Source organism: Polistes fuscatus, unplaced genomic scaffold, assembly GCF_010416935.1.
Source record: "Polistes fuscatus isolate 324 unplaced genomic scaffold, CU_Pfus_HIC Scaffold1, whole genome shotgun sequence".
Taxonomy (NCBI): domain Eukaryota; kingdom Metazoa; phylum Arthropoda; class Insecta; order Hymenoptera; family Vespidae; genus Polistes; species Polistes fuscatus.
This window is the reverse complement of record NW_025112997.1, coordinates 1,407,486-1,420,482: the sequence shown is the minus strand read 5'-3', so window position 1 is coordinate 1,420,482 and position 12,997 is coordinate 1,407,486. Positions and strand designations below refer to the sequence as shown.

Here is a 12,997-nt window from a genome sequence, read left to right as displayed (position 1 = left end):
AATGGTGACGTCAAGTGGGAGATATGTTATACGCATGCGCAACCACAAATTCAAGGCGCAAGCGCACTTTGAAAAAAATGAAAGTAAAGTTGGTATACCTACAAGGGATATATTTAAAAGTGATTTCCAAAGTAACAACCAATAGGGTAGTGAAAAGAAATAGGTTTTGCGTATCGCGCATAAGGCATGTAATAAACGTTCTTATTAACGAATAAAAATTATAACTTACAAAATATTTACCTATTGTTTATACATTATGAACGATTAACCTATATAAAATTAATAAAAAAATAACCTAAATAAAATTAATAAAAATTTAGAAAAATAAAAATAAGCAGGGTGTGCGCAGTAAAATATTGCAATCGTGGGAGTGCAGCTGATCTCATATGAAAGAATAATACAATGGGAATTACATTAATCTAAATTTATTATTATTATTATTATTATTATTATTATTATTATTAATTAGTCATTTTTTTACGATTATTAAATAATTATTTATTTAATTTCAATTATTTATACTTAAACAACCTAAATGATTACTGTTATAGTTTCGTATTATTATTTCTATTTCAAACTGCCGCCTTATTCCCCTTCCATTTTGGTACAAATAGAATACGGGCGCCTTTTTATTTTTATATCCATTTGTATACATGGAGCTCGTACTCCTTGTGTAGTCTCTGTGTAATTAACGATAAATACAAAATATTTAATAAAATAAAGTTGTTTTCGATTTTTCGATTTTTCAATTATTAATAACTAATTAAAAAATTAATTAATAAAGTGAGCAATTATGGATTTTGATTGAGCAATTAGTGTGCAATCAAGAGCACTTATTCATTTTTTTTTCATTTTTGCAGTTCTGTGCCAACCTTTTTGTGGTATTAATTTATAATATTTTAGAATGACACTTTGGGCAGCTGTACCGTTTGTAGAAGTTATAAATCGAGTGGTAAATTTTGAAATTTGTTTAAACGATGGTAAAATTAAATCAAGACGTGATCCTGTTTGGACAGATATTTGTCGAATTTGGAAACGACCTTCTGGAACATATTTAAAAACACCAGTTGCTTTATATTTTGACATCAAACAAAACCGAAATAATATTTTCGATCGATATCTAAAGGAGAAGGGTTTAAATTTGTCAAACACTGATAAAGACAAGGACATTTTTCATTCAGAGAATGATAAATCAATTGAAAGTGTTGAAACCCAAGAAAAATATTTAAGTTTTAATATAACTTTTACTAAAAAAGAATGGTTAAAAATTAAACCAATCGAGAAAATCGATTGCAGTAATAAAAAATATTATGCGTTAAAAAAGGGTTGGATATCTATTGTTTCAAACTTAATATATGTTACAAAAAAATTACCTTGCACGTTCAAATTTCCCCAGCAATCAGTTCTTTACCTTAAAAATGAAAATAACATTGATAAATATATTGTAAAAATTGCAGGCTCATGTACTGAAAAATTATGCCATGCGGCTATTCTTGGAGAGTGTATTTTTAATTTCGATGATGATGAAAATGTGTCCATGCTAATACATACAGCAAATACTTTAAAAATTCCCCATTCCAAAAAACGATGTACTACCGGAGAACAGAGGCGTCAGTTTGCAAAAAAATTAGAATTACGGAAAGGAGAACAGTTCAAAAGAAAGCTCATAGAAACATATCGACAGTATAGTGAACTCGCAGCTCCTGTTATCCCAAATGCACCTGTTCTTAATCAGATATGTCATGAACGGAAGAAAATCTGTCATGGTATTCAGGGAAGCTTATTTGACTCGTTAAAACGCTTGAAACATAATAATTTAGAATTTGTTGATGTAATTAAACAAGTTGGATATGATAAATTTTTTATTATGTATTGGACTCATCAGCAAATCGATCTATATAACGATCTAATTGAACTTAACCCGATAGTTTCCATAGATGCTACTGGAAGTGTAGTTCAAAAAATACCATTTGCTGAAAATTCTCATCAAGATCCAATATTTCTATATCAAATTGTCACGCATATCGACCATCTAATCATTCCAATTTGTCAAATGTTATCGGAGAGGCACGACACAAACATCCTGACATTTTGGCTGTATGAATGGATTTCATCGAAAGCTCAAATACCTCTAGATGTAGTAACGGATATGTCTGCAGCTCTACAAAACTCAATATGTTTAGCTTTTTGTAACCTGACTTATAAACAATATTTATCCAACTGTTTTCAATTTTTAATGAAGAAAAGTAAAACTTTGCCACAATTATACCTAAGGATTGACATTGCTCATTTGATTCATAGCGTGTCAATGTACAAATGTTTTTTATCAATAAAATTAAAAATTAAAGATTTCTATCTAAGAGCTATTGGTTTAATGAGCACACTCGAAAATTTGTCAGACGTTGAAAAAATGATAAAAGCTTTATTAAACATTAGTCAAAACAAATATGGGTGTAAAAACGATATTCAATGGGTATTGACAAAATTAGAAACGTTTAGTTTTGACGATACAGCTATTGATTACAAAAAAGTTAAAAACAGTAGTAATTGTGATAAAAAATATCTTTGTGATACCCATTTATTTTGCCATGATGAGGACCTAGAAGATGATAATTCTGCGGCTGTAAGTTCATCTGTTGATTTGGAATTATCAAATTATATTGATAAACTTGTAGAAGAAACTTCTAACAATATTCATTCTAATGATTCTGCAAAGTTTGACGATATTAATCCTTATTGTTTAGTAGCAATATTAGAGAAACTAATTAAGTTGTTTAAACAATTTCCATCTTGGACAAACGTGATGCGAAAACATTACAGATCACAAAATTATATTGCTACTTCGTCCTGTTCTGAAAATTATTTTAAGTATGTTAAAGATAATGTTTTGGAAGATCACCAACCAACTCGAGCAGATATGTTTTTAATTGAACATGTTAAAACAATTTCGGCAAGAATAGTAGAAGGAAGAGCTGCGTATGACAAACAACAGATGCTTAAAAAAGTATCACATAACACTAAAAAAGTGATAAGCAATAGTGTGCTGAACTATAAAAAAAATTCGAAAAATAAGAATGAACTTAACAAAACTGTTGAACTAAATATTACTGAGGATATGTTTTCGGAAATTGTTGTAAGTGAGGTAGAGGAAAATGAAGTAGAGGAAAATGAAGTAGAAGAAAATGAAGTAGAGGAAAATGAAGTAGAGGAAAATGAAGTAGAGGAAAAATTAAAAAAGTTTAGAAATAGTGCTAATGAAACTGAAACGCTATATAAATTTGAATCATCTACACCAAAATTATTTTCAAATTTTTCATATGAACAAAATCAAGAAAATAATTATTCAATAGTAATAGACGAGCAACCAACCCCATTTAAAATTTATGAAATTAAAATGCCACTTAAATGCAAAAATATCTCAAACACTGATTCGTGCCAGCCAGTTAAGTAAGGAAAGTACGTCAATTTATTTCCAGCAGCAACGTTATTCCATCACAATGCAGTAGCCATCAAGTTTAAAACAACAAAAAAACGGAAAATGATTGAAAATGATAACAAATGTGGATCTCATAAAGTTGGTAAATTAATATTATCACTTCGCAATACCTGTCCGTATGATGTCAATAAATTAATTCAAAATTTTCTGAGATGTTATATGAATTTATCACTAAACGGACATGTTGTATGAACTGTGAATCTTCTGAAACAAAAAAAATATCAGTATTAAACGTTAACGCTCGATTAATATGGGATAATGGTTATGATTTTGTACAGGAAAGTGTTTTGAATGAAATCGAAAAAGAAACATTTTATTGTAAAAACTGTAAAAAAATTGTGACCGGTCTTATACTGGAAATTGATTCTTATCTATTTTTAAATGTAGATCATTTTTATGAAGCAAACTATTCTTCAAAAAAAGTTATCAGGCACGAATTTGCGGGAAATTCCTGTAACACTTAATATTCAAAATAAAAAATATTAGCTGACTGGAGTGATTGAATTACAGGATGGTATCGAATATTTTATAGCTTTTACTCGACAATCCAAAACAAATGGACTGAATTAAATGATTTACACCAAACTCAAAACATTTTACGTACTAAACTACCTAACGTTAGAATTTATTATTATATGTTTTATTATAAAAATTTATTCATTAATTTTAAATAATAAAAATAATGCGACTCAAAAAAAAATAATTGTAAATTATGTTCAACAAATATACTTTCAATATATTCATAAAACTAAATTACATCAATAGTTTTGATAATTATGTAATTAAAAATGATATCGTTGGTGCTACGCAAAAAATTTCAAGTAATTATGCTTTTATTGTTATTATTCATGCATCTTCGTTAACTTTTTTTTCTTCTTCTTATTACTGATACAAAAAAATATTTAATTTTAAGGTGGACAACAAATTTTACATGTCACAAATGTAACAAAAAATTATTATCATTTTGACGTATCCAATAACGCTAAAAAAACAGAATTCTTTATTTCATCGTTATACCGCTAGGTGCACTGATGTCGCATCAGCTGTTATTTTTGTGGTTAGTTTGTTTGACAAATTGCTCGTAAAAAATAATATTTAAAACACATATAATGCTTTGATGATCTTATCGTATTTATATAACATAATTAAATTTAAAAAATGCAGCCTCGTTTTAATAATCGGACTTATTATTATCTTCGTAAATGTAAATATAAATGTAAATATAAATGTTCCCGTAGAGAGGTTATGCGAGCTTCATAAATGTCCTGCATGCTATGGTATTTCTGAATGTAATTATATTAAAAATATAAATGTTACGCTAAATGATATGTATTCTTTGATTAATTATTTGTTTGGTGTCAAAAATGTCTTCATGGGAAAATATTTGAAAAGTAAAGTGGTGTTGAAAAAGTTGGCGCATACATCAGAGTTGAAAGCATTCGATGACATGCTTTGTAAAAATAGGAATTTACAATTTCTTTGTAAAAATAACATTGAAACATATAATCATAGTTTCAAGGTTGACTTTTACGAATTAGTTAAAAGGAAAATAGTAAGCAGCTTTACGGAGGATCATAAAAGTCTTTTGAGACTTTGTCCAAGTGCTAGAAATATAGATATTCTGTTTTATAATTTATATGTTAAAAATAAAGAATTAGATGCTAATATTTTCTATATCAATTTGTGGACATTGGTAACTATTAATCCAGAACCACTTCTGCTTCAGGTAATACGACACATGCGTGTTTAATTTAAAATATACATCGTTGTGTAGTTTTTAGATATTACCTGAAAGCAAAGGATGGCCGGTACCAAAATATTTAGGCTCTTGCGGAAGGATCATTGCTGAAGAATATGTAGGATTACCGATAGCAACTTATTATGATGCTCCATGGATTTATAGAGCAAAAATAGTTTCAAGTCTTTTAAACGCAGCTCATATGTTTACGTTTGAGAATAAACATTTTGGATTTTATTTGACCGATATTTCCTTAGATAACATTGCTGTTAATTCAAATGGTATTGCCAAGTTTATCGATTTAGAAAATATCATTGTTGTCGATAAAAATATATTAGAAAAAGGTAGTTAATATTTTTCTAAATTAATTAACTATTTTTCAGATTCCTAATTTCATAGATATATATGTTTTAGATAAATCTGCAACATGGCATAAAATACAAGAGAATACAATTGATCTTAATTGTTTCGATTGTTTTCCCTTTTCTTCAATAGACATATGTAATCATCGATTAAGTGATCATAATTATTACGCCATTTGTCGGGTATGTTTAAAAGTAATTTAAATAATTACATCGATTAAAGTCTATTATTATAATGCAGTAGAAATCTAATAAGCTTATGCAACGTTTTCTAAATGTCATTGTTTATTCATTCGTAGATCTTATTGTCACCAAAAACCAGCGATAGTTTAATTCCCGGCGGCTTTTTACACGACATACCTAATGATATTTTAAAACAATATCCGGACTTAGACAATTTAATAAATCAATGCGCTGTTTATGATCGACTACAGAATCGAATTAACAAAGGACAACATTTAAAACGATTGTTAGATGCTATCGTAGAAAAAAAAAAATGAAACACAAGGGTATATAATTAAACAATTTTTATGGAGTCTCAAGTTTTGTAATATAAGCTTGCAGCTCGGCGATATGTTCTTCCAGTTTTTTTATAGTCATATCTTTTTCAACAATATCATCTTTTAATTGTGCTATTATTGTATCTTTATCCTCCCTTAGAAATAATAATAATTTATCCGTCGATGGCCTTTTATTGGGATCTTCTTGAATTAGTTGGCAAATTATTTGAGTCTGTATAAATTATTACATATAATTATATTATTTTTTTAAAGATAGAGAAATTTATTCATTAATAAAAAAATTTCAAACATCGAACTTACCCATTGTGGATAATTTGTAGTAAGTGACGTCGGTACTCGGCCTTTTTTAAATTCTTCGATAGTATGACAAAGTTCCATCTGTGTTTTTGCATGAATCAGTAATTCCAATAAAACTATTCCTAAGCTATATATGTCACTCTAAACACATATAAATGAATAAACGAGAAAAAATAGAAATATAGTTAGGATAAATTTTATATAAATTATAATTGTTTGCTCGACGGTTTGTATACCTTTGGATTGCATTCTCCTTTCAATTGTTCGGGTGCTGCATATAAACGCGTACCAATGATAGTATCATGATTTTTTCTTTGCAATGGGCAAGCCAAACCAAAATCTCCTAATTGAATTTGGAAATGTGCCGTTATGAATATGTTGCTTGGCTAAAATAATATAAAGAAAATAAATGTTTCAAAATATTTTTTTATTTGATGTATATTTATTAGATATTTGATGTATTAATATATTTATTTTACCTTTATATCGTGGTGTACCATGCCAATAGAATGTATATGATCTACTCCTTGAAGAATTTGCGTAAATATTGTAGTAATTGTCATGTGTGAAGAAGGATCATCTCTTTCCTTTAACCATTGGTGTAACGTCTTCTCACAAAGTGCCATTTGAATATATAAAGTCGCAAAACAATGATCCTGTGTATTATACAAGACAAAAACACCAAATAGAAAGAAATCAAATAATTAGTAAAACTTGTAAAATGTATAAGAAATATATTATCGTATAAACACATACACACATACATACATATTATTAAAATATATATTAAAAATAATAAAATAATACTAACAATTCGTTGTGAATCATATCGTGAGATTTTCATATTACTATTGCTATTACTAGAAGCATCAGTGGAGTCAGTAATTTCAGTATTATTGACGTTACTTTTCGAATGATCAGTATTACTTTTTCTATCTTCACTATCGTTCCTAAACGATACAATATCTGAACTATCCTCAGTACTTAGTTCGATTATTTTTTGTCCTATAATGTTAGTAGACGAATTGAGTTCATGAAATCTTTTGTTAATGATGTTATGATTTATTATATAATAAGTCAGTATTTTCTGCTAAAATATACATACCAGTTTTGTCAGACCTTAATGATGTGTCATTTCCATTGTTTTCATTACTGTTACTACTATCAGAAATCGACAGATTATTATTATTAAAATAATTTATTTCACATAATCTCTTAGTTTGATGTTTGGAAATCTGACTTTTGTTTTCTTCGCCCTCAATATTGGGCAAACTTGGAACAATTGTTGTTACTAATGTTGGCTCTATCCAAGCAGTCTTATAAGCGACTATGTTGGGATGATTTAATTTAGCTAGGACTTTTACTTCTTCAAGGTGTTGTTTTATGGTACTCACTTGGCCAGATCTTACTACTATTTTTTTAACAGCATATTCAATACCATCCAAAAGATGTAATGCTTTGAATACATTACTGAATCCACCAGCTGCGATAAATTCTTTTTCCTTAAATTCTCTACGATATCGTGACCATTCAGCCATCAGACAACTAAATGACATAAATTTTAAAAAGTAATACCATTAATTAACGTCGATTTAGAAATTTTATCTTGATAAGAAAAAAAAAAGAAAAAAAACATCTTATTTACCTAGGAACATTTACAGAAGTTTCGCAGCCAGTAGCAGCACGTGCGACCATAACTAATTTATATAGAGCATGTTCATATTGGCTACGTATATTTTCCACTTCCATGGAATTATAAGAAGTATCTATCATTCCTGTTTCATGAAGCCTATTGCATATCACTGCAAAATAAATATGAACCATATTTTATAATACCATATCAACTTAATTTTTTATATGAAATTACCCCCTGACCGGTTGTACCACCAGTTACAAGACACCCTGTATATATTTATATATTATTTATTTCATAGATAATTTATTATTTATTATTACTGAAATATAATTTATCCCTCTTAACGGTATCGCCTTCCCACATGGTACACATTTGTTTGATCAAAGATTCGATTAAAATTCGTCGTGTTGCAGACGGAATTAATTTACTGTTGCCTTGTGTCTCTGTTCTGTTATCCATTCTAATTGTCGTCTTATTGTTATTACCTGTAAAAAAATTATTAATTATTTTATTAACCAATTGTATATCCAAATTGCATTGAGTAATATTTAAAAAAGTAAAAGAATATAACTATTGATATTTTTTTTAATTAAAAGAAAATTAATATAAAACAATATCTAATGATTAGTGAGATAATTCATTAGTTAATATTATTATTATGTAAAAGCATTTTCATTTGTGGAATATTATTTCGAAGAAAAATTTCATAATATTGTTGTAGAAGAGGTTAAGTCGTTTACCTCGATCAAATCTAGTTATGGTCATTAAATTAGACCAAGGATTATCTTGTTCCGATTGTTTTTCCATATTTTAATAATAAATGATATTTGACAATGATTTTTTTCAATAATATTATTATTTTTACTTAATTTAAAAACGACAACATTCTATAGTAAAAAGTTGCAATGCATCATGCAGCAGAACTTACCACGTGTTTCGCTCACCAATAAGAACGTCTTATATATTCACTTTCGTTATCGCGCGAAAATTTGAAGATTGATTAAATCATAAGAAATTTGAAAAAACCATATGAAAATAAATAGGTTAATCGTTCATAATGTATAAACAATAGGTAAATATTTTGCAAATTATAATTTTTATTTCTCTTTTCACTACCCTATAGGTTGTTACTTTGGAAATCAACCTTAAGTATATCTCCTGCAGGTATACCAACTTTACTTTTATTTTTTTCAAAGTGCGCTTGCGCCTTGACTTTGTGGTTGCGCATGCGTATAACATATTTCCCACTCATGAAGTCTCCATTTCATAATTATTCAAAGTGTAATAACTATTTTCAACTAATTAACGATAAATAAAAAATATTTAATAAAATAAAGTTGAGGAGCCGGACAAACAAAAAGTGAGCAATTGATTGAAAACAAAAAACAATAGAAAACTTCATTGCTTTGTTTAGAAATGAAAAAAACGTTTTCGATTTTTCAATTATTAATAACTAATTAAATAATTAATTATCAAAGTGAGCAATTATGGATTTTGATTGAGCAATTTAGTGAGCAATTAAGAGCACTTATTCATTTTTTTCTGTTATTGCGGTTCTAAGCCAACTTTTTTCTGCTTCGGGATTTGTAAGATATACTTTATAGATTTTATTCATGAAAATACAACGAGTTACAAAATTTATGAATGTCATTTATATCAAATGAAACATAGATAATGATAATGATAATAAAAATTTAAATTTTTAATTTTAAAACTTTCAAATCTATTTTGTGTCTTTCATATGGATCAAACATTTTTGATAACAGAGAAAAGAAAAATACAATTTAATTGTCTGCATAATTTAAATTGTATTTTAAATATAAAGTGAATTCCGAATAATGTAGAAATTTTATTCTTCAAATGAAAAATTATTTAATACAAATTTTATTAATCGCGATATTTTTTATTTTTCTTTACGAAATAAATAACTTCGACGAAAAGAATGTAAACATTGTGAACATCAAAGTGTATTGATTATCATTAAAATAATAAAAAATGAAATAACGTTTGTCAATTGAAATATTCGAATAATGTAGAAATTTTATTCTTCAAATGAAAAATTATTTAATACAAATTTTATTAATCGCGAGAATTTTTACTTTACATTACGAAATAAATAACTTCGACGAAAAGAATGTAAACATTGTGAACATCAAAGTTGATTATCATTAAAATAATAAAAAATGAAATAACATTTGTTATAATTGGAACATATATTTCAATCCAATTAACGTTGTATGTTTCAGATTCGTGGTTGGATCCTTGTCTGGTGAAACATGCTACCGAGAAAGCCTCAAGTCATGTCTTGACGAGCAATTCTTCCTACACCATGTTATACTCGAACATACTCCTATATACTACGTGTTTCATCCTGGTATGCCACAGGGAACGAAGAGAGGAACGAAAATCGTTTGTCTACCTTCTAACGCCTGGAATGTGTAATTTTATTTCGGATTAAAGGTTTATACCCCGTTGAAAAAAAAAAAAAAGATACGTAGCATACGGAATATCCAAAGGATCTAATCAACGTTTTCTATATATATTGTTTATTTATTTAATTTATTCTTTTTTTTTTTTTAAGAGAAAACTCCTCCATAAAAAAACGTTCGTTTGCCATCTTCTCGTACTACAATCTTTTTATAATATTTCTTTTTTTTTTTAAATGTAAATTTGCAATCGTTCGTTCGTTCGTTCGTTCGATAATTGATTTATACACATTTTTATTTATTTGTAGAAAAAATTTATGGATTTTTGTCTAAATGAAGTACTCGTTGTTATAAAACACATAATGTAGTTTCTTCTTAATTAAATGCAACATTATATATATACGATCATAAGGTATTCGAAACTTTTTTGATTTGTCGTTGCATCGAAGTGAATAGTATTTAATGTTACAAAGAAGAAACTATAATGATATAAAAAGAAAATAAAAAAAATAAAAAATAAAATGAAATTCAATTAACGAGCGAACGTAATTCGTGAACATTTGAAATACCAGGTAGGTGCTTTTGTAGTATGCACGGTTAGAGATAACGAAATAAAATTTCCTTTTTCTTCCTTTATATGTATCCGAACACGTGTATTATTCTTTTTAGATCAAAAAAGATTTATACAAAAGAACTCGGGTAACAAAAAAATAAATAAAATAAAATGTATTGTTAACATATTCTTTCGTATTTAATTTAATGAAGATATTTCATTATTAAATTTCATTAGATCTTAAATAGAAGGAACAAAAAATGATAAACGTTAAATATTTTTTTTGTTATTTAATAAAAAAAAAAAAAAACTTATAATTAAATTTCATTGTATACCTTAAATAGGATAGAAAATGATTAATATTATTAGTATCTCGTATATATGAGAATTATTTAATTAAATTGACATTATTAAAAATGTAATCTCACTATTACTGATAAGAAAGAGAAAAAAAAAGATGAATTATAGAAAATGTAGAAAGTATTATTACGATATATTTAATAAGAACAGTTTAAAGATCGATTTGCTTTATTCCGCTAGGACTTATCGTTGAAAAATTGATCGGATCGTATAAGAAGAAGAAGAAGAATAAGAAGAATAAGAGAAATTCTACAATAGGAGAAGTATACCAACGTTGAAAAATGCATCGTTCTAATACGAATGGTCATAAAAGATATCGGTTTATGTAGGATCAAAAAAAAGAATTGTAAGCTCGAAGTCATCGAATTTTTGTTTCATAACAATTTCTTTAACTTACTTTTTTCTTCTTCTCTTATTCAATAAAATATTTCTTTCTTCTTTTTCCACGTATATATCTTTATTCTATTATTATTTGGATAATAATAATTTATTTCAAATAATACTTAAATTAAATTATTATTACATATATTTTAGAAAAATAACTTAATGTAACACACACACACACACAAAGAAAGTAGTAATATTTTATTTTTATTTAAAAGACAAATTATTTTTTTTTTCCAAAAATCCTCGTCTCGAATATCACGAACAGATTATTATTATTATTATCATTATTAAAATTTGAATAATAATTTAATGAAAAGGAAAATTACTAGATAAATTAATTTTGTACGTTTTAAGAAATTGATAGAATGTACGAAAAGAAAAAAAATAATATAAATATATATAAAGAGGAAGAAGAATAAGAAGAAGAAAAAGAAAAAGGAAAATTAATTTCGTTTCACAACACAGCACATAGATCAATAAAAAGTTATTTTCCCAAAGATCATCGTTTCAAATGTCGCGAACGGGATTCATGTTAGTGTTATTCGTTGAAAAGATTCTGCCTGAGGCAAAGTGCAATTTGATTTCACGTTGTAGGATCCGGCTTATGGGAGTGAAGCAAGCAAGCAAGGAAGGAAGGAAGGAAGGAAGAGATAAGAAGCAAACCAACCAACCAAACCAAACCAAACCAAACCAAAGCAACAACCTAAGCTATTTCAACGAAAATCTCAATCGGCGAGATTCACTTTGGTCGTAATAGTTATTGAAAAGTTCGAAATATCTTCTCGTCTTTAGTCCTTTTGAAAAGCCACGCTTATTAAAAAAAAAACCTTGAAGTGAATTTACGATAGTGTTTGGATTTATAAGATTTATATGTTTCTTAATTGGAACTGTTAGAAAGTGGCAAATCTTTAGCTCCTTTTCCTATCTTTTAGCTTTGCTAAGTTGCATCTTGTGCTTAACTAATTGAGAATCATAGTTTAATATTTTCAAGGTAAAGTGAAACGTTGGAATAAAGTTTTCCTATTTCAATCATATTCTCTACACTCTGCGGAACGGAGAGGAAATGGACGAAAGTTATGTGGTTTTAGTTTACTCACGAATAAAGTTTCCACGATATTTTCAACGGTAACGGCAACTGCACCACCAGTAAGCAATAGCACCACCGGTAGTTTGTTCAACGTTGTGACAAATTGAAAAATTAATATCGTTTTGATGGTGTCG

At 27.5% G+C, this 12,997-nt stretch overlaps 2 protein-coding genes across 2 annotated transcripts; one reads left to right on the top strand and one right to left on the bottom strand.

Moving 5' to 3' along the window:
• The first annotated feature begins 4,187 nt into the window (after positions 1-4,187).
• Positions 4,188-6,228, top strand: LOC122513212 (divergent protein kinase domain 2A-like). The gene is made up of 4 exons (XM_043629478.1): positions 4,188-5,222; positions 5,278-5,578; positions 5,649-5,779; positions 5,896-6,228. The coding sequence occupies exons 1-4, from the start codon at positions 4,614-4,616 to the stop codon at positions 6,094-6,096; spliced, it is 1,242 nt and encodes a 413-aa protein (XP_043485413.1). The 5' UTR covers positions 4,188-4,613; the 3' UTR covers positions 6,097-6,228.
• On the bottom strand, positions 6,109-9,111 carry LOC122513222 (eukaryotic translation initiation factor 2-alpha kinase 1-like). The gene is made up of 9 exons (XM_043629489.1): positions 8,791-9,111; positions 8,371-8,535; positions 8,060-8,216; positions 7,520-7,959; positions 7,226-7,419; positions 6,894-7,070; positions 6,651-6,800; positions 6,418-6,555; positions 6,109-6,328 (listed from the first exon to the last, which is right to left on the bottom strand). The coding sequence occupies exons 1-9, from the start codon at positions 8,855-8,857 to the stop codon at positions 6,125-6,127; spliced, it is 1,692 nt and encodes a 563-aa protein (XP_043485424.1). The 5' UTR covers positions 8,858-9,111; the 3' UTR covers positions 6,109-6,124.
• Positions 9,112-12,997: the final 3,886 nt, after the last annotated feature.

Bases quoted from the DNA above. Each gene is read 5' to 3' on its own strand.
- LOC122513222 (XM_043629489.1), bottom strand. From the start codon at position 8,857: ATGGAAAAACAATCGGAACAAGATAATCCTTGGTCTAATTTAATGACC. The intron at 7,960-8,059 runs GTAAATAAGATG...TATGTCATTTAG, and splicing joins ACTTCTGTAAATGTTCCTAG to TTGTCTGATGGCTGAATGGT. The intron at 6,801-6,893 runs GTAAAATAAATA...ATATTATTTTAG, and splicing joins TGGTACACCACGATATAAAG to CCAAGCAACATATTCATAAC.
- LOC122513212 (XM_043629478.1), top strand. From the start codon at position 4,614: ATGATCTTATCGTATTTATATAACATAATTAAATTTAAAAAATGCAGC. The intron at 5,223-5,277 runs GTAATACGACAC...TGTAGTTTTTAG, and splicing joins CAGAACCACTTCTGCTTCAG to ATATTACCTGAAAGCAAAGG. The intron at 5,780-5,895 runs GTATGTTTAAAA...ATTCATTCGTAG, and splicing joins ATTATTACGCCATTTGTCGG to ATCTTATTGTCACCAAAAAC.